Raw genomic sequence first — 23111 nt, forward strand, 5'->3', positions numbered from 1 at the left:
TACCAGCCTCCAGCACTTCCTCTGGTAGCTCATTCTATACACGTATCACCCTCTGCGTGAAAAAGTTGCCCCTTAGGTCTCTTTTATATCATTCTCCTCTCACCCTAAACCTATGCCCTCTAGTTCTGGACTCCCCAACCCCAGGGAAAAGACTTTGCCTATTTATCCTATCCACGCCCCTCATAATTTTGTAAACCTCTATAAGGTCACCCCTTAGCCTCCGATGCTCCAGGGAAAACAGCCCCAGCCTGTTCAGCCTCTCCCTATAGCTCAAATCCTCCAACACTAGCAACATCCTTGTAAATCTTTTCTGAACCCTTTCAAGTTTCACAACATCTTTCCAATAGGAAGGAGACCAGAACTGCATGCAATATTCCAACAGTGGCCTAACCAATGTCCTGTACAGCCACAACATGACCTCCCAACTCCTGTACTCAATACTCTGACCAATAAAGGAAAGCAGACCATATGCCTTCTTCACTATCCTATCTACCTGTGACTCCACTTTCACGGAGCTATGAACCTGCACTCTTTTCTCAGCAACACTCCCTCAGACCTTACCATTAAGTGTATAAGTCCTGCTAAGATTTGCTTTCCCAAATTGCAGTTATCTGAATTAAACTCCATCTGCCACTTCTCTGCCCATTGGCCCATCTCGTCAAGGTCCTTTTGTAATCTGAGGTATTCCTCTTCGCTGTCCACTACACCTCCAATTTTGGTGTCATCTGCAAACTTACTAACTGTACCTCTTATGCTCGCACCCAAATCATTTATGTAAATGACAAAAAGTAGAGGACCCAGCACCAGTCCTTGTGGCACTCCACTGGTCACAGGCCTCCAGTCTGAAAAACAACCCTCCATCACCACTCTCTGTCTTCTACCTTTGAGCCAGTTCTGTATCCAAATGGCTAATTCTCCCATGAGATCTAACCTTTCTAATCAGTCTCCCATGGGGAACCTTGTCGAACGCCTAACTGAAGCCCATATAGATCACATGAACTGCTCTGCCCTCATCAATCCTCTTTGTTACTTCTTCAAAACACTCCATCAAGTTTGTGAGACATGATTTCACACGCACAAAACCATGTTGACTATCCCTAATCAGTCCTTGCCTTTCCAAATACATGTTCAACCTGTCCCTCAGGATTCCCTCCAACAACTTGCCCACCACCGAGGTCAGGCTCACTGGTCTATAGTTCCCTGGCTTGTCATTACCAACCTTCTTAAAGAGTGACACCATGTTTGCCAACCTCCAGTCTCGTCACCTGTGACTATCGATGATATAAATATCACAGCAAAAGGCCCAGCAATCACTTCTCTAGCTTCCCACAGAGCTCTCGGGTACACCCGATCAGGTCCTGGGAATTTATCCACTTTTATGCGTTTCAAGGCATCCAACACTTCCTCCTCTGTAACATGGACATTTTGCAAGATGTCACCATCTATTTTTTTACAGTCTATATCTTCCATATCCTTTTCCACACTAAATACTGATGCAAAATACTCATTTAGTATCTCCCCTATTTTCTGCGGCTCCACACAAAGGCCACCTTGCTGATCTTTGAGGAGCCCTATTCTCTCCCGAGTTACCTTTTTGTCTTTAATGTATTTGTAAAAGCCCTTTGGATTCTCCTTAATTCTATTTGCCAAAGCTATCTCATGTCCCCTTTTTGCCCTCCTGATTTCCCTCTTAAGTATAGATTAGACTGGATTACCTACAGTGTAGAACCAGGCCCTTCGGCCCAACAAATCCACTCCGACTCTCCAAAGTGTAACCCACCCAGTCCCAGTATACTCCTACTTCCTTTATACTCTTCTAAGGATTCACCCAATCTATCCTGTCTATACCTTACATATGCTTCCTTCTTTTTCTTAACCAAACCCTCAATTTCTTTAGTAATCCAGCATCCCCTATACCTACCAGCCTTTTCTTTCACTCTGACAGGAATATACTTTTTCTGGATTCTCGTTATCTCATTTCTGAAGGCTTCCCATTTTCCAGCCGTCCCTTTACCTGCGAACATCTGCCCCCAATCAGCTTTTGAAAGTTCTTGCCTAATACTGTCAAAATTGGCCTTTCTCCAATTTGGAACTTCAACTTTTAGATCTGGTCTATCCTTTTCCATCAGTATTTTAAATCTAATAGAATTATGGTCGCTGGCCACAAAGTGCTCCCCCACTGACACCTCAGTCACCTTCCCTGCCTTATTTCCCAAGAGCAGGTCAAGTTTTGCACCTTCTCTAGTAGGTACATCCACATACTGAATCAGAAAATTGTCTTGTACGCACTTAACAAATACCTCTCCATCTAAACCTTTAACACTATTGCAGTCCCAGACTATGTTTGGAAAGTTAAAATCCCCTATTGTAACCACCCTATTATTCTTACAGATAGCTGAGATCTCCTTACAAGTTTGTTTCTCAATTTCCCTCTGACTATTAGGGGGTCTATAATACAATCCCAATAAGGTGATCATCCCTTTCTTATTTCTCAGTTCCACCCAAATAACTTCCCTGGATGTATTTCCGGGAATATCCTCCCTCAGCATAGCTGTAATGCTATCCCTTATCAAAAATGCCACACACACCCCCTCCACACTCCCCCTCTCTTGCCTCCCTTTCTATCCTTCCTGTAGCATTAGTATTCTGGAACATTAAGCTGCCATAATGCAATGTTTAAATCCTTTCAGAAAAGAAAATTAGTAAATAGTCTTTGTAAATTTGGTAGCAATAGACAGCAGTTTTCTGAAATGGTAAGGAACAAATCAAGGTACAAGATCAAACATCACATGATTAACATAATGCCATTGCGCTGAACATTCTATGCATACATACTAATTATCCAGATTCCCAGCACAGTCTGTGAACAATTGCTTTACTATATGGCAGGTCATTCCCATATGAAATATTTTTTCTTGTGGTAGGTCAGTTTTACCTTTAACTAAAAACCAAAAGAATTGAAAATGGTGTAAATCAGCAACGAAAACATAAGTTGCTGGAAAAGCTTAGCAAGCCTGATAGCATCTGTGAAGAGAAATCAGAGCTAACATATCAGGTTTAGTGACCCTTCCTCAGGTCACTGGACTCAAAACGCTACCTTTAAATGCTTTGAGGTACACCATAATTATGATAAGGAAGGCAAGTGTTGTGTACAATTTAAGTTTCCAATCTGCCTCCTAACAGTTTTAACATATATCATTTTCACGTTTAATTCTCTTTGTTTTTCCAAACTATGGTATAGCTAATGATTTTCTGATCATTGTTTTTCAAATGCTCCCCAATTAAAATATGCTTTATTTACCCCACTTCATGTTCCTATGCTGTACTAAATCTAGAAATACTTCCTTGCTCATTGAATCAGAAACATACTGATCGGAAAGTTTCTCTTGAAATTCCTCTCCTTTTTGCTTTTAACATTATTATTTTCCTTGTATCTATTAGGACCATTGAAACTCCCATTGTTGCTTCTCTAAAATTCCTGCATCTTCTCAAAAGTTCATTCCTCTATTTTCTTTCTCATTATTTGATAGGCTTATGTATGTAGTCAGAAATGTAATAGCTCCTCTACAATCTTTAATTTGAGCCAAAATGATTCTATCTTTAAACCCTCAAATAAACTATCCCTTCCCAGCATTGTAACAGTATATATGAGCAAAGATTTGTAGCTCGGGTGCTCGTTGTTGTGATTCTGTTCACTGAGCTGGGAATTTGTGTTGCAGACGTTTCGTCCCCTGTCTAGGGGACATCCTCAGTGCTTGGGAGCCTCCTGTGACGCACTTCTGTGATCTTTCCTCCGGCATTTATAGTGGTTTGAATCTGCCGCTTCCAGTTGTCAATTCCGCTGCAGTGGCCTGTATATTGGGTCCAGGTTGATGTGCTTGTTGATTGAATCAGTGGATGAGTGCCATGCCTCTAGGAATTCCCTGGCTGTTCTCTTTTGGCTTGTCCTATAATAGTAGTGTTGTCCCAGTCAAACTCATGTTGCTTGTCATCTGCGTGTGTGGCTACTAAGGATAGCTGGTCGTGTCGTTTCGTGGCTAGTTGATGTTCATGGATGCAGATTGTTAGCTGTCTTCCTGTTTGTCTTATGTAGTGTTTTGTGCAGTCCTTGCATGGGATTTTGTATACTACGTTGGTTTTGCTCATGCTGGGTATCGAGTCCTTTTGTCTTGGTGAGTTGTTGTCTGAGAGTGGCTGTTGGTTTGTGTGCTGTTATGAGTTCCAGTGGTTGTAGTAGTCTGGCTGTCAGTTCAGAAATGTTCTTGATGTATGGTAAAGTGGCTAGTCCTTTGGGTTGTGGCATGTCTTCATTCCGTTGTCTTTCCCTTAGGCATCTGTTGATGAAATTGTGGGGGTATCCGTTTTTGGCGAATACATTGTAAAGGTGAAACACCTGATCAGCGGATCCAGACACTCTATACAGTCAACACGGGAATTCTTGGACATCAGAAATATACACATAGACAAGGAAGAAACTATGGTCTAATTCGATGCAATGGCACTGTTCACCACTGTTCACAAAACCCTAGCCACAGAAACAATATCCAACCTACTGGACATACAGAACAGACAACAAGACGGTGAACCTATCAGCAAAGACTGCATACTCAAACTACTGGACCTGTGCCTCACAACACACTTCACATTCAACAACCAAATATACGAACAAACCAACGGCACACCCATGGGCTCACCCATCTCTGGACTCATAGCAGAAGCTGTAATGCAAAGATTAGAACAAACAGTCTTACTGCAAATTCAACCCAAACTCTGGGTCAGATATGTGGATGACACCTTTGTAATCATTAAAAACACAGAAATAGAGAACACACCGGATCATCAATACCACACTCACAGGAATCCGATTCTCTAGAGAGGAAGAAAAGAACAACCAACTCTTATTCCTAGACGTGATGGTACAGAGAACACCGAACGGAGAATTCACCACAAAAGGTATATAGGAAAGCCACACACACAGACCAAGTCCTGAACTATGAAGCAACCACCCCAACACACATTAAAAAAGTTGCATCAAGACACTGTTCAAAAAGGCCACAATACACTGCAGTACACCAGAACTGCAAAAAGAGGAAGAAGAACACCTCTACAATGTATTCGCCAAAAACGGATACCCCCACAATTTCATCAACAGATGCCTAAGGGAAAGACAACGGAATGAAGACATGCCACAACCCAAAGGACGAGCCACTTTACCATATATCAAGAACATTTCTGAACTGACAGCCAGACTACTACGACCACTAGGACTCAAAACAGCACACAAACCAACAGCCACTCTCAGACAACAACTCACCAGGACAAAAGGACCCGATACCCATCATGAGCAAACCAATGTAGTGTACAAAATCCCATGCAAGGACTGCACAAAACACTACATAGGACAAACAGGAAGACATCTAACGATCCGCATCCATGAACACCAACTAGCCACGAAACGACACGATCAGCTATCTTTAGTAGCCACACACGCAAATGACAAGCAACATGAGTTTGACTAGGACAACACTACTATTATAGGACAAGCCAACAGAGAACAGCCAGGGAATTCCTGGAGGCATGGCACTCATCTACTGGATTCAATCAACAAGCACATCGACCTGGACCCAATATACAGGCCATGGCAGCGGACAGCTGGAACTGACAATCAGAAGCGGCAGATTCAAACCACTATAAATGCCGGAGGAAAGATCACAGAAGCGCTTCACAGGAGGCTCCCAAGCACTGAGGATGTCACCTAGACAGGGGACGAAACGTTTTCAACTCAAATTCCCAGCTCAGCGAACAGAACCACAACAGTATATTTGATCAATGCTGCCATTCTCCTTCCTTCCTTTTATTTCATATTCAATAAAAAAAAATCTGGAATTAAGAATCTACTGATAATCACGAAACCATTGTCGATCATTCAGAAAAACTCACTGACTCGCAAATGTCCTTCAGGGAAGGATATCTACCATGCTCACCTGGTCTGGCATTTTGATGTGACTCCAGAGCCACAGCAATATGGTTGACTCTCGTCACCCACTGAAATAATCTCTCAAGCCACTCAGTTGTATCAATCATGACAAAGTTTCAACAAAGAAATGAAACTGACAGACTACCTGGCATCAACCTGGACACCTGAAAAGACAATGGGAGAAACAACCCTGTTGACCCTGGAAAGACTTCCTTATGAACATTTGGGGGCTAGTGCCAAAATTAGCAGAGCTGTCTCACAACTTAGTCAAACAACAGCCTGATATAGTCATTCTTGGAGAATTATACATTATGGACAATGTCACAGACATCACCATCACCAGCCCTGGATATGTCCTGTTCCATGGGCTGTACAGACCCAGCAGGAAGGCACAGTGGGATACAAACAGGATTGAGTTGTTCTGAGAGTCCTCAACATTGACTCTGGACCCCATGAATTCTCATAGCTTCAGGTTAAATATGGGCAAGGAAATCTCCTGGTGATTACCACCTACCATCCTCCCTTGGTTGATGAATCAGCACTCCTCCATGTTGAAGAAAACTTGGAGGAAGCACTGATGGTGGCAAGGGAGCAAAATGTATCCTGGGTGGGGGATTTCAATGCCCACCATCAAGACTGGTTCAGCAGCAGCACTACTGATCAAGCTGGTCAAGTCCTAAAGGACACAGCTGCTGGACTAGGTCTGCGGCAGAGGTTAAGGAAACCAACAAGAGGGATAACCTCATCCTTACCAACCTGCTGGCTGCAGATGCATCTGTCTGTGGCAGCATTGGTAAGAGTGACTGCTGCATAATCCTTGGGGAGATGAAGACCTGCCTTCACACAAAGAATATCCTTCATTGTTGTTGTGTGGCACTATCACCATGCTAAATGGGACAGATTTCAAATAGATCTAGCAATTCAAGACTGGGCATTCATGAGGCACTATAGGTCATCAACAGCAGCCAAATCATACTGCAGCACAATTTGCAACATCATGGTCCGGCATTTAGGCCACTGTGCCATTACCATCAAACCAGGGGATCATAGAACATAGAACATTACAGCTCAGTACAGGCCCTTCGGCACTCGATGTTGCGCCGCCCTGTCATACTAATATGAAGCCCATCCCACCTACACTATTCCATGTACGTCCACATGCCTGTCCAATGACAACTTAAATGCACTTAAAGTTGGTGAATCTACTACCGTTGAAGGCAAAGCATTCCATACCTTTACTACAAAGTTTGGGAGAAGATTTGTAGCTCGGGTGCTCGTTGTTGTGGTTTTGTTCACAGAGCTGGGAATTTGTGTTGCAAATGTTTCGTCCCCTGTCTAGGTGACATCCTCAGTGCTTGGGAGCCTCTTGTGAAGCGCTTCTGTGATGTTTCCTCTGGCATTTATAGTGGCTTGTCTCTGCTGCTTCCGGTTGTCAGTTCCAGCTGTCCGCTGCAGTGGCCGGTATATTGGGTCCAGGTCAATGTGTTTGTTGATAGAATCTGTGGATGAGTGCCATGCCTCTAGGAATTCCCTGGCTGTTCTCTGTTTGGCTTGCCCTATAATAGTAGTGTTGTCCCAGTCGAATTCATGTTGCTTGTCATCTGCGTGTGTGGCTACTAAGGATAGCTGGTCGTGTCGTTTCGTGGCTAGTTGGTGTTCATGGATGCGGATCGTTAGCTGTCTTCCTGTTTGTCCTATGTAGTGTTTTGTGCAGTACTTGCATGGGATTTTGTACACTACATTGGTTTTGCTCATGCTGAGAGTGGCTCAGACACTCTCAGACAACAACTCACCACAACGAAGGACCCGATACCCAGCATGAGCAAAACCAATGTAGTGTACAAAATCCCATGCAAGGACTGCACAAAACACTACATAGGACAAACAGGAAGACAGCTAACGATCCGCATCCATGAACACCAACTAGCCACGAAACGACACGACCAGCTATCCTTAGTAGCCACACACGCAGATGACAAGCAACATGAATTCGACTGGGACAACACTACTATTATAGGGCAAGCCAAACAGAGAACAGCCAGGGAATTCCTAGAGGCATGGCACTCATCCACAGTTTCTATCAACAAACACATCGACCTGGACCCAATATACCGGCCACTGCAGCGGACAGCTGGAACTGACAACCGGAAGCAGCAGAGACAAGCCACTATAAATGCCGGAGGAAACATCACAGAAGCGCTTCACAAGAGGCTCCCAAGCACTGAGGATGTCACCTAGACAGGGGATGAAACGTTTGCAACACAAATTCCCAGCTCGGCGAACAGAACCACAACACTACCCTTACTACTCTCTGAGTAAAGAAACTACCTCTGACATCTGTCATATACCCATCTTCCCGACTTTAAAGTTGTGTCCCCTCGTGTTTGCCGTTCCCATACTTAGAAAAAGGCTCTCCCTGTCCACCCTATCTAACCCTCTGATTATCTTGTATGTCTCTATTAAGTCACCTCTCAATCTTCTCTCTAACGAGAACAGCCTCAAGGCCCTCAGCCTTTTCCTCGTAAGACATTCCTTCCATACCAGGCAACATCCTAGTAATTCTCCTCTGCACCCTTTCCAAAGCTTCCACATCCTTCTTATAATGTGGTGACCAGAACTGTACACAATACTCCAAGTGTGGCCGTACCAGTGTTTTGTACAGCTGCAGCATAATCTCCTGGTTCCGGAACTCAATCTCTGAGTTAATAAAGGCTAAAACACTGTATGCCTTCTTAACAACCCTGTCAATCTGGGTGGCAACTTTCAAGGATCTGTGTACATGGACACCGAGATCTCTCTGCTCATCTGCACTCCCAAGAATCCTATCATTAGCCCAGTACTTTGAATTCCGATTACTCTGTCCAAAGTGTATCACTTTACACTTGTCCACATTAAACTCTATTTGCCACCTCTCAGCCCAGCTCTACATCCTATCTATGTCTCTCTGCAACCTATTACATCCTTTGTCACTATCCACAACTCCACCGACCTTCGTGTCGTCCACAAATTTACTAACCCACCCTTCTAAGCCCTCATCCAGGTCATTTATAAAAATGACGAACAGCAGTGGACCCAACACCGACCCTTGCGGTACGCTGCTAGTAACTGGACACCAAGATGAACATATTCCATCAACTACAACCGTCTGTTTTCTTTCAGCAAGCCAATTACTGATCCAAACTGCTCTGTCTCCCACAATCCCATTCCTCCGCATTTTATATAATAGCCTACTGTGGGGAACCTTATCAAACACCTTGCTGAAATCCATATACACCACATCAACCTGTTGACTCTCATCTATCTGTTTGGTCACTTTGTCAAAAAAGTTAATAAGATTCGTTAGGCACTACCTACCCTTCACAAAACCTTGTGCTGATTGTCCCTGATCAGATTATTCTTTTCTAGATGGTTATAAATCCGATCTCCCATAACCTTTTCCAACACTTTACCAACAACTGAAGTGAGACTCACTGGTCTGTAATTATGAGGGTTGTCTCTACTACTATTTTTGAATAAGGGAACTACATTTGCTATCCTCCAGTCCTCAGGCACTATTCCTGTAGACAATGATGATTTGTAGATCAATGCCAAAGGCTCAGCAATCTCTTCCCTTGCTTCCCAGAGGATCCTAGGATAGATCCCATCCGGCCCAGGGGACTTGTCTATTTTCACACACTGCAGTATTTCTAATACCTCTTCCTTGTTAACCTCAATCTCTTCTAGTCTAGATACAAGTATCTCTGTATCTTCCTCGCCAACATTTTCATTTTCTATAGTGAACACTGTCGAAAAATATTTATTTAGTGCTTCCCGTATCTCCTCTGACTCCACACACAATTTCCCACTATTATCCTTGATTGGCTCTAATTTAACTCTCGTCATTCTTTTAGTCCTGATATACCTATGGAAAGCCTTAGGGTTAACCTTGATCCTATCCATCAACAACTTCTCATGTCTCCTCCTGGCTCTTCTGAGCTCTTTTTTTTAGGTCTTTCCTGACTTCCTTGTAACCCTCAAGCGCCCTAACTGAGTTTTCACATTTTGTCCTAACATAAGCCTTCTTCTTCTTCTTGACCAGGGATTCCACTTCCTTAGTAAACCACGGCTCACGCGATCTATATCTTCCTCCCTGCCTGACAGGTACATGCTTATCTAGGACACAGAGGAGCTTTTTCTTGAATAAGCTCCACATATTTAATGTGCTCATCCCCTGCAGTTTCCTTCCCCATTCTACGCTTCCTAAATCTTTCTTAATTGCATCGTAATTTCCCTTCCCCCCAGCTGTAACTCTTGCTCGGTGGAGTACACCTATCCCTTTCCATCACTCAAGTAAACCTGACAGAATTGTGATCGCTGTCTCCAAAGTGCTCACCTACTTCCAAATCTAACATCTGGCCAGGCTCGTTACCCAGTACTAAATCTAAAGTGGCTTCGCCCCTTGTAGGCCTGTCTACATACTATGTCAGGAAGCCCTCCTGCACACACTGGACAAAAACACTGCTCGTGGGCGGCACAGTGGCACAGTGGTTAGCACTGCTGCCTCACAGCGCCGGAGACCCGGGTTCAATTCCCGCCTCAGGCGACTGACTGTGTGGAGTTTGCACGTTCTCCCCGTGTCTGCGTGGGTTTCCTCCGGGTGCTCCGGTTTCCTCCCACACTCCAAAAAATGTGCCGGTCAGGTGAATTGGCTAAGCTAAATTGCCCGTAATGTTAGGTAGGGGTAGATGTAGATGTAGGGGTATAGGTGGGTTACGCTTCGGCGGGGCGGTGTGGACTTGTTGGGCCGAAGGGCCTGTTTCCACACTGTAAGTAATCTAATCTAATCTAAAAAAAACTGACCCATTGATAATACTCGTACTGTAGTGATCCCACTCAATATTTGGATAGTTGAAGTCCCCCATGACAACTACGCAGCCTCTCTCACTCCTATCGAGAATCATCTTTGCTATCCTTTCCTCTACATCTCTGGGACTATTTGGAGGCCTATAGAAAACTACCAGCATGGTGACTTCTCCTTTCCTGTTTCTAACCTCAGCCCATACTACCTCAGTTAACGAGTCCCCAAACATCCTTTCTACAACTGTAATATTGTCCCTGATCAACAATGCCAAACCTCCCCCTCTTTTACCATCTTCTCTGTTCTTACTGAAACATCATCTGAATCCTGGAACCTGCAACAGCCATTCCTGTCCCTGCTCTATCCATGTCTCTATAATGGCCACAACATCGAAGTCCCAGGTACCAACCCACACTGTCAGTTCACCCACTTTATTTCGGATGCTCTGCGCATTGAAGTACACATTATACAATCCAGGTTCTCGCTTGCCAGTGTCAGATACTTGATTTTGGAACTCCCTACACTCATCCTCTTCTGTACCTATCCTACAATTTTGGTTCCCATCCCCTGCTGTATTAGTTTAAATCCACCTTAATAGCTTTAGTGAATTTCCTACATATTGGTACCCCTCTGGTTTAGATGAAGACCATCCTGCTTGTAGAGGTCCCACCTACCCCAGAAAGAGCTCCAATTATCCAAAAACCTGAAACCCTCCCTTCTGCACCATCCCTGTAGCCACGTGTTCAACTCCTTTCTCTCCCTATTCCTCACCTCACTAGCACGTGGCACGGGCAGCAAACCAGAGAAAATAACTCTGTTTGTCCTAGCTCTAAGCTTCCATCCTAGCTCCCTGAATTTCTGCGTCAAGTCCTCATATCTCTTCCGATCTATGTCATTGGTGCCAATGTGGACCACGATTTGGGGCTGCTCTCCCTCCCCCCGAAGGATCCCAAAAACACGATCCTGGGGGGTGCAGAAAGTAATGCTAGAAGCAACACCAGATATAGCTAAAAATGAGGTCTCAACCTCTTGATACTACCAAACAGGACTACTTACATAACAAACAGCATCAGTAGCAAGTGACAAACAGAGCTCAATGATCCCATGAACAATGGATCAGACCCAACTCCTTCAGTCCTTCTGCTTCCAGTCATGAATTGTGGTGGACAATTAAACAACTGACTGGAGAAGGAGGCTCCACAAATGTCATCATGCGCAATGGCAGAAGAGCTCAATACATCATTGCAAAAGATAAGGCTGAAACATTCACAGCAATCTTCAGCCAGAAGGGCCAGGTGGATAATCCATCTTGTTCTCCACCAGTAGTCCCAGCAAAACAGATACTAGTCTTTAGCAGCTTTGGTTCATTCCATGTGATGTCAAAAAATAGTTGGAGGCACCAGATAGTACCAGAATTTGCAAACATCCCAGCAAAAGTACTGAAGACTCGTGTTCCAGAATTTGCTGCTCCCCTAGCCAATCTCTTCCATTTCAGCTACAATACTAGCATTTACCCACAATGTGGAAAATACATGGAAAACGTATATGCTATAAACAAAAAAAAGGAGAAATCCAACCTGGCAAATTACCATTCCATTAGTCAACTCTTGAACATCAGTAAAGTGATGGAAAATGTCATCAACAGTGCTATCAAGCAGCACCTGCACAGTGATGCCCAGTTGGGTTCCACCATGGCCATTTAGCTCGTGACCTCATTACATTCTTGGTTTAAACATGGACAAAAGAGCTGAATTCCAGAGGTGAAATGAGAGTGACAGTCCTTGACATCAAGGCTGCATTTGACTCAAGTGTGGCATCAAGGAACCGTAGCAAAAGTGAAATCAATGGGTTTTGGAGGCAATCTCTCAGTTGGTTGGAGTCATACCTAACACATAGGAAGATAGTTGTAATTGTTGGAGACCAATCATCTCAGGCTCAGAACATCACTGCAGGCATTCTTCCGAGCAGTGTCCTAGGCACAACCATCATCAGCTGCTTCATCGTGATCATCAGCTCCTTCATAATGTTAGAAGTGAATGTCTACTGATGATTACACAATTTTCATTATGATTACTGTTTCCTCAAATGCCAAAGCAGCAACATTCAGTTCAACATTCAGGCTCAGGCTTATAGCTGGCAAGTAATCATTTCCCCATGAGATTCAATGGTATTACCATTGCAGAATCCCTACACAACATCCTAGGTTCTACCGCTGACCAGAAACTGAACTGGAAAGCTATAGAAATATTGTGGCTATATAAGAGCATGTCAGAAGCAATGAATTCTGTAATAAGTAACTCACCTTCTCAGCTCCAGGACATTCCAGAAAGTGTTCTTCAGGATAGTGTCCCAGGCCCAAACATCTTCAGCTGCTTCATCAATACCTTTTCTCTGACATAAGGTCAGAAATGAGGATATTGCCTATGATTGCATAATATTCACCACCATTCGCAACTCCTCAGATACTGAAGTAGTCCGTGTTCAAGTGCAATAAAATCTGGACAATATACAGGCTTGAGCTGATAAGTAACCACACACAAATATCAGGGAAATGTCCACCTCCAGTAAGAGACAATCTTACCAGCACCCCTTGACATTCATTGATGTTACCGTCACTGATTCCCCACTGTTGACATCTTGGGAGGGGTTATTATTGAACATAAACTCAACTGGACTTGCTACATGAACACAGGGACTGCAAAAGTAAGTCAGAGCCCAGGAATACTGCGCCGGGTAACTCACCTCCTGACTCCCAAAGCCATACAAGGCACAAGTATGGCAAGTATGACAAGTATCTAATATAATCTAATCTAAGTCAGGAGTGTGATGGAATAGGCCCCAAACGCATGGATGGGTGCAGCTCCCACAACACTCAAGAAGCTTATCATTGAATCATAGAAATCCTACAGTGTGGAAACAGGCCCTTTGGCCGAACAAGTCCTCACCGATCCACTGAAGAACAACCCACTCAGACCCATTCCCCTACCCTATTATCCTGTATTTACCCCTGACTAATGCACCTAACCCAAACATCCCTGAACACTTGACAGTTTAGGAATTGAACCCACTGGGGCAGCATAGTAACTCAGTGGTTAGGACTGCTGCCTTACAGAAGAGGGACCCAGGTTTGATACCAGCCTCAGGCAACTGTCTGTATGGAGTTTGCACATTCTCCCCGTATCTGCGTGGTTTCCTCTGGGTGCTCCAATTTCCTCCCACAATCTAAAGATGAATTAGCAATGCTAAATTGCCCACAGTGTTCAGGGATGTGTAGGTTAGGTGCTTTAGTCAGGAGTGAATGTAGAGTAATAGGGATGGCGAATAGGTTTGGGTGGGATACCCTTCGGAGGGTCTGTGTGGACTTGTTGGGCAGAAGGACCTGCTTCCACAATGTGGGGATTCTACGATTCCAAACGTAACAACATCCCGGACAAAGCAGCTGACTTGATTGGCACCACCTCCACCACTAATGCTCAGTAGCATCAGTACCTACAAGGTGCTCTTCAGAAATTCACCAAAGCTCCTTCCAAACCCACTTCCACTTCCATCTAGAAGGACAAAGGCAACAGATACAAGCGAACACCAGCACCTGCAAATTCCCCTCCAAGCAACTCACCATCCTGACTTGGAATTATATTGCCATTCCTTCATTGTCATTAAGTCAAAATCCTGGAATTCCCTCCCTAAGGGCTTTGTATGTCCTCCTAGAGCAGGTGGACTGCAGGGGTTTAAGAAAACAGTTCATCACCATCTTCTCAAGGGCAATTAGGAATGGTCAATAAATGTTGCCCATGTTCCATGAATGAATAAAAAATAAAAATACATTGTAACCAGGAGTATTAAGTCCCTATTCTTCTTGTTTGAGCTAATTACTGGTTAATGCCACTTTATCATAATACCATGTGGCAATTTTTATCTACAGCTCATCACCCTAATTTACCATGCTGTGTGGATTTACGTACATAACTTACAAACTTATAGAAAGTTTTGGAATCTATGGAGACATCATCTGTAGAAGGACAAACAGAGTTCATGTTTCAAGTCATATATGACTATTCCTCTGAACTAGATTCAGGCTCCTGAATCGTGAGAGGAAAAGAAATGATAAATTATTTGATAATTTGGTACAGTGCCTTCTACGTTGCGGATGGAGTGGATTTCTGTGTGGGAAAGCACAAAGTACAAAGTCCTTGCACAGTTGTTGATTTTCTGAATCCTAGCCGGCTAATAAGACTGAGCTGAATAAGTAAACAATGTATACCATGTATGCTTTTGTAGCATTGGTGTTGAACCATTCAAAATTGCATTTCAGATATTATTGGTCACGGAATGATCTCCGTGTGTGTGCAGTGAATGCTGAATTTCTCTATGGGTATGAATACTTGGGAAACACTGGTCGTCTGGTCATCACCCCACTCACTGACAGGTAAAGTGGAATTTTCATTACTTTCACATTCCCACACTTTAATCATAATTTTTCTTGACGCTGAAATATTTCAGCATTAGAGAATTAAATTATTCAGTCAATGATGTTAATTTCTAGAAACAATAAAGCTGCAAATTCTGTGGGTAACACCTGAAGAGCAAATGTGCAGACAGAGTAATGGTAAAAATGTGTACTGTCCTTTACATGTGAAGTTCAACAATTACATTTCTAACCTTTAGAGTTAAAGTGTGTTTATAAACATATCATGACAAAGAAAATGAGTGAGATGCTTCCCTCATTGCTGTAGCATACTGCTATCAGGTTGCTGGTAGAATTTCAGATAAGGAAATAAACTGCTTGAATGTTGTGAATTAAATGTATTTTGTGCTTATAATGGTGTTAAATTCATATTTATTTTGGTGGATAACTGATGAACCCAGTAAGGATTTTGCATCCACTTTCACACAAGAAAATGTTGCCATGTCTTGGAAAGAAAGGAAGTAGTGGAGAATTGAATAAACATAAAGATGAATCACCTAAAACTGTAGACACTTTTAAAGTAGGAAAGTCACCTAGTTTTGAATAGGATGCATAATAGATACACAAAGGTAGTGCAGGTGAAAATAACAGAGAATCTGAACATAGTCTTTGAATTCTCCTTAGATTTAGAGTGATGCCATAAAACTAAAGGGTTATAAATATGATACTCCTCTTCAAAAAAAGGGATCAGATTAATCAAGCACCTTGAGCAGGCTGATTGTGCTGTTGGATTTTTGTGTCAGCCTGAGTAATTCTGCTTTGCGCAACCTTTCACTGATCCCTTTTGAGAATTGCTGTTTTTGCTGTGGTTCACTGCCTAGTACAACTAGGAAGAGTATTTGTGATATATGCTTTGTCTATTGCCAACTGAATGACATTATCTAGGTCCTACAGTTGACATGGAAACTCAGTTTGCATATATAAGAAATCCTATTTTGGGTGACATTCTTGATGGCTAAACATTGCCTTTGTCTTTGGGTGTGCCAGAAAATTCATAAAAGAATAAAAATGGGGAGTAGGCCATTTGACCAGGTGACTGGTCCATTCAGTATGGTCATGGCCGATTCTGTAACTCAATGTCATACTCCCACTTCCTCCCTGTACCTCTTGATAAAAGAATAAGCTGTAACCAGTTTTATTTCTCTTGGAAATAAATGGTAAGTGAAAAATAGTGGTGAATTGAATTTCTTCTTCAATTGAATTTAAAGTGCAGTGAATATAAATATTAGTTCATTGAAGTAAAAGGTAAATGAGTTTTCTTAAAGAGTAATTTCAGTGAAGATCATGTTGAAATACTCTCAGACTTAGATGTGAAATGGAACATGGTTTTCATTCACTTTCATTTGTCATCTTTAGACTTTACAAATTAGTGTTTAGAGGTTCCTTTGGTTTTATTCTATTACTTAATTACTTTATTTCTATTATCCTAATGGAATTTAAAATATTTCTTCCTGTTTCTAGATGCTACCTCACATTAACTGGTGCTTTGCATCTTAAATTTGGTGGCGCTCCAGCTGGACCTGCTGGCACAGGCAAAACTGAAACTACCAAAGACTTGGGTAAAGCTCTTGCAATACAGACCGTTGTTTTCAATTGCTCTGACCAGCTGGACTTCTTAGCAATGGGCAAATTTCTTAAAGGTTTGGCCAGGTATAAAATGAAAAGAATCATGGATGTACAATACTGCTGTTTTCAGACTCTGTGCCACTGATATTAATGTAGATAAATATATGGTTTAGTTCCCTTGGAACATAAAATATGCTTGTACAATAAATAGAAGTCATAAGCAAAGATGAAGGAGTAGATCTGGATTTGATTCTTGACCAATTGCTGATAGTTTCTAGTTTGCATAGCTTATAGTGATAGTGGGTGGCACGGTGGCACAGTGGTTAGCACTGCTGCCTCACAGCGCCTGAGACCCGGGTTCAATTCCCGCCTCAGGCGAGTGACTGTGTGGAGTTTGCACGTTCTCCCCGTGTCTGCGTGGGTTTCCTCCGGGTGCTCCGGTTTCCTCCCACAGTCCAAAGATGTGCAGGCCAGGTAAATTGGCCATGCTAAATTGCCCATAGTGTTAGGTAAGGGGTAAATGTAGATGTAGGGGTATGGGTGGGTTACGCTTCGGCGGGGCGGTGTGGACTTGTTGGGCCGAAGGGCCTGTTTCCACACTGTAAGTAATCTAATCTAATCTAATCTATATTTGCATTGTACTTCTAATGTAATAAAACATCCTTGCTTTGTTTATATAGCAAGCATGAAGTTGGTGCTTGTGCCTGTTGTATTAATTTAATTGACTCTGTCAACTGTCTAGGTATAAAGGAGGAACAAGTAGTGTGTGGAAAGAGCTGTAACACAAAATAGTTGATAAACTCAAATTAGAAAGAAAGATGTCTCTTGAATGTTGTAAAACAGAATATGTCACCAAATGATATATGAAAGTATTAGTACAAGTTACTAAAAATGTGGTTAAATAGATAGGTTTTAAAGAGTATATTAAAGGAGGAAAGTAAGGTAGAAAGGTGGAGGTGTGGGAGGGATTTCCAGACAAATCTAGGCAACTGAAAGCACAGCCATGAATGATTAAAGTAGAGATACAAAAGAGGCTAGAACTAAAGAAACATCACGGCATCGGTGGCCTGCAGATATTTACAGGAGAGGAGCAATTTTATGAAATAATTGGGAAACAAGAATGAGAATTTTAAAATTAAAATGCCACATGAACATGGAGTCAATATAGGTTCATGAACACAAGGTTAATGAAGGATTCAGATTTAGTGAGAGTAAAGATATTGAGAAGCATGAGTTAAGACACAGGAAGAGTTTTGTATCAGCATATGGAGAGTAGAATGTGAGAGGCTAATCATACATGTATTGGAACAGTCAAATCTAGAATTACCATGGCATGAATGAGGGTATCAGCAGTTGATGAACTGACACAGACCTGAAGTCAGGGAATGGAATGGAAATAGATAAGGGCAGTCTATTATATTGAAACTAATCATATGCTAGGATCTATCTGATGAGGACTTGGCATTCAATTTGAAAGGTCATTCTAGCCTCAAATAAATGTAAGTGCAGATGCATTTAAAATATGTTTAGTTTTGTGAACCTGAGAGCTTGGTGCTTTTTGTTTTATTTAGATTAACAAGTCAAAGAATCAACTGGGGAACAAGCTATTTTTGACCTGTTGTGTGCAATAAAACAGGGTTAATTAAAAATTTGTGGTAAAGAAGCTACAGGGGAGTAGTGTTCAAATTTTAATAACCTTTTACGTTAAGTCTGAGAAAGATTATTTAAGGCTGACACTGGGACCTTAAATATGGACAATGTATACTCCATGGCTATGTGGGACAAGTTGCTTAAAATAAATTTGGAAACTGCATGAATAGGTCTGATAGTAGACAATAAGTAGACAGTAAATAGCAATCATTTAGAACATTGATAATTTTAAAAGAAAATATGCTGCTTAAGGGAAAATGATGCACCTGTAGCTAACTAGACTCTGGTATTTTGTTCACTTTTCCATGCCTGAGAATGATATTGGAAGAATTCTTACATTCCTCACAATGTATCTTGTTCTCAATCAGTTTAACCTGCGCTTATCAATTCAGCTCTAATTTAGCTGCTTACTATCTATAGAACTGCATTCATCTGTTTGCATTTTGAACACACACAACACTGGCTATAATTATTTTCGCTCTTTGGATATGTCAAAAAGTGAAATTTCATATTGCCGACATCTCGCAAATTGTTTTTCATTTTAATTCTAGTTTGCCAATACACTATATTTGTTAAAAATAAGTATGTTCTAACTAATAACTTCTTGTTATGCATTTTCAGTTCAGGTGCCTGGGCTTGTTTTGATGAGTTTAATCGGATTGATATTGAAGTTTTGTCTGTGGTGGCACAACAGATTACAACAATTCAGAAAGCCCAGCAACAAAGGGTGAGGACTTATTCCCTGATTTTTGCTATTTCTTAAAAATTACTTAAAAATTTGATTTCGCAGCTCCTTGGATGCTGCTTGACCTGCTGTGCTCTTCCAGCGCCACTAATCCAGAATCTGGTTTCCAGCATCTGCAGTCATTGTTTTTACCCCTTAAAAATTACTAGTCTAATTTGATGGTATACGGAAATGTTAAGAGCATTGGGGCAGAGATGGGGATATGAGATATTAAACAACAGCATGTCAACATAGTTCAGTACTTAATAAAGTTATCCAGCCCACCCAATAGTAATTCATTATGCATGGAAACATAGCAAAACCAGACAGCATCATGACTTGGAACTGTATCACCATTTCTTCACTGTTGCTAGGTCAAAATCCTGGAACTCACACCCTAATAGCACTGTACCTGCACTTTAGGACTTGTAGTGGTTCATGAATGTGGCTTAACACTACCTTGTCAAGGGAAGTTAAGGATGAGCAATAACTGCTGGCCATACTCATACAAAATAAAACTATATTCATGCTGACTTCAAACTCAAATTAGAAGAAAAACCTGAAAAATTGAAATGTTTCAAAATATTCTTTCACAAGTTTGTTGCCAAGCTATTGCAAGTACATTATATTTAAACAAATATAAGAATGAAGACATTAATATTTGAAAAGCTGAAAGGATTTGGAAATACAGGGTATGGTTTGCAAAAATAACTGCAGGAATGGGAATGAGACAGATTGCCTGTTTTCAAAATGGAAAAAATGGAAATGTTTATATTCTTGGAATTAAAAATAGATTTTAATTTATTTAGCCCATCAATTAAAACTTCATTTTTTTAGGTATCGAGTAAAGCTTCTGTTATGAAGTCACGTCTGTCCTGTAAGGCTCCTATAGTGTACTTCAAAAATATCAAATCATTGTGAAGCTCCATTGCAGTTATTTCAACATTTATTCCATTATTTCTAATTTGGATAGACCTATATATTTCTATGTGGTAATTATTCCCTCCACCACTGAAGGAGAGCAGAGATAATGTTTTCACCCCTGTTTGGCAGAAACAAAAGATCTCAAGCTACTGCATGGGTTTCAACAAAATATGGTATTAAGTATGGCTCTACGAAGACTAATTTTTGATAAAGGTGCTGCTCAGGATCCAGGTGCGTTAATATTGGGAGATAGGGTGAATTGATTTTTTTTTCATATGTTGTGTTGTATTTAACTTTGGAATTTTGTCGATTTAGAAAGTTATACATCAACTTCTGAAGTGAATTTTGACACAGCTGTCAATATCATCATAGAATCCCTACAGTGTGGAAACACGCCATTCAGCCCATCAAGTATACACCGACCCTCCCAGACAGCATCCTATCCACACCCACCCCCAACTCTATCCTGTAAACATGTATTTCCCACATCTAACCCACCCAGCCTGCACATCCCTGGACAATTTAGCATGGTCAATCCATCTAACCTGCACATCTTTGGACTGTGGGAGGAAACTGGAGCACCTAGAGGAAACCCATACAGACATGGGGAGAATGTGCAAACTCTACACAGACAGAGCATAGATCTTTATCATCTTCTTCAACTGTAGAGAATCGTCACTGATGTATTTATTTAATTCACATAACAGACCTTTTAAAAAATCAAGTTTAGTTATTCTGTAACATATAAATGGCTTTCAGATAATATCAAATAATTGATTCACCATTTTGCCACACTTCAGCTATTCCTGTTATGTCATCACCATCCCCTTCTTTCTATGCCAACACCAACCCTTCCCTCCCTCCAATATGCCGTATATGTCTGTATTGTATTGTCCATCAACAAAACCCACTAACACACCTACTCCTTAAATTGACTCATGAGACAGTCCAGACAAACAGAAAATAACTTAATATAAACAAACAGTCACAAAACACTTGTATACCTTTACAAGTGAAAAGACTAATTGGTAAAGCACATACTTCCTCCATTCTATGTTAACACTATTACAATTGTGCAGTTCTTTGTTGAGGGTCTTTCATGCCTGGATAATGCTCTGTAAATACAAAGCTAAAAACAAAATGTTTTTATTGAAAACTTCCACCTCCTTGTCGTGATTTCAAGCAAATTCATATCTAACAATCTGCTGTGTAAACTCTGCTCACCAGGGCAGGCAGGTGGCTGTGTGGTTAGCACTGCTACCCCGCAATGCTAGGGATTGGTTCAAGGCTGGACTTATACAAGTGTACAAGTGTTTTGTATCTGTTTATAATATTATAAGTTATTTTTTGTGTGTCTGGATTGTCACGTTAGTCAAATTAAGGAGCAGATGTGTTAGTAGGTTTTGTTAACATGTAGTACGTAATGGACTACAGACATGAAGGGCATACTAAAGGGAGGGAAGGGATGATGTTAACATAGAAAGAATGAGATGGTGATGACATTACAGGATTAGTTGAAATGTGGCAAAATGGTGAAACAGTTACTTGATATTATCTGAAAGTCATTTATATGCTAAAGAATAACTAAACTTGATGTTTAAAAAATCTGCTACATGAATTAAATAAATGCATTAGCGATGACTCTCTACAGTTGAAGGAGATGATAAAGATCTATGCTCTGAACACTTTCTACACAATTTAACCCCAATGGGCATACACCCACACAAAAGTAATTCAAGGAAGGGACAGTCATAAAGATGCTGCAAAACCTGAATCTTAATCAAGGTCTTTATCTTGGAACAAGATTGGTTGTTAGGAAGATGCTTTATTCAATATTAGTTGCTGAAATTATAACAGGTAGATTTCAAGGAAATAAAATGTTCATTGAGCTCTTCAGATGTAGACATATTTTTTCAAATCTGTAGAAAAGAGCTCTTAATTAGATTTTCACAGTCTGACTTTTAATATGTCACAAGATCAGACTGCTAACAAAATAATTGCATTTATATTCCTAGGCCTGTTTTTATACATGGACAGCTTTATGTAATGTTTTCTAAAGTGAGAAGGTTTGATGCTATTGATGTCTTTAATGAAACCATAAGCAGAAAACTTGTATTTAAAGAAACAGCATCACAATGAAGATACTAATTTTACTGCCGATGTCTGATTATGTTTAATTATTTAAAATATATTAAGTATAGATAAATATAAACAGGAATAAAAACAAAAAAAGTTTTAAAACACAAAAATTGAGAGGAGAATGACAAATTTCATATCATGTAAATGAAAATAGGCTAAAAATGTTAAGATTTCCTACCTCTGACTAATTAAAAACTAAGAATTATAAATCCAGCTTAAACATTTTCATAAAATGTATAGATTAAACACAATGCAATAAATTGACTAATCTAGTACAATTAGAAGCAACTGTGTTGAATAACTATCAACAGGAAAAGTATGGCATTCTTGGCACACCAACATCAATGTTGGACCTTGCACTTTGCCTAAATTGGATTTGCAACTCAGTAATCCCTGACATAGAAATATTAAATGACAGCCAGTATAAATAGCTCACAGGCTTGAATGCGTACAAGCACATATCTAATTATCCTTACCTTCCAATAGTGTCTGACTGAAGATCTGTGATTCGTCTGGCTGAGAGTAATATCTACTTTTTAGATTTATCTAATTTGTCATTAATGGATTTAAAATATTCTCCTGGAATTTAATTTGTATTTTAACAGAAGCCAGCAGTGAGGAGCCATTGCTGAGTCCTAATTTACTTTGGCTTCCACTAATCCTCTGGCGCCCCATTTTCTGCAAACTGCCTCCACTATTGGGAACTTCCAGATCTTTTAAGGCAGAATGGGTTTGTAGTAGAATTTCAAAGAACTATATTCTGTTCATTTGCTCTGCCCTTTTATCTTTTTAACCAGATATTGTTCTCTATGGAGAAAAGGAGGTTGAT

The 23111-nt window shown here is 41.0% G+C and overlaps 1 protein-coding gene across 1 annotated transcript in view; it reads left to right on the forward strand.

The window, feature by feature from the left end:
- dnah1 (dynein, axonemal, heavy chain 1) overlaps window positions 1-23111 on the forward strand; it is a 425483-nt gene that overhangs the window by 163083 nt on the left and 239289 nt on the right. The window contains exons 29-31 of the mRNA XM_072582714.1: window positions 15127-15240; window positions 16741-16929; window positions 19117-19222. Coding sequence (XP_072438815.1) covers window positions 15127-15240; window positions 16741-16929; window positions 19117-19222 — 409 coding nt within the window. The remainder of the gene's footprint in view (window positions 1-15126; window positions 15241-16740; window positions 16930-19116; window positions 19223-23111) is intronic.

Source organism: Chiloscyllium punctatum, chromosome 12 (genome assembly GCF_047496795.1).
Source record: "Chiloscyllium punctatum isolate Juve2018m chromosome 12, sChiPun1.3, whole genome shotgun sequence".
Classification (NCBI taxonomy): Eukaryota; Metazoa; Chordata; class Chondrichthyes; order Orectolobiformes; family Hemiscylliidae; genus Chiloscyllium; species Chiloscyllium punctatum.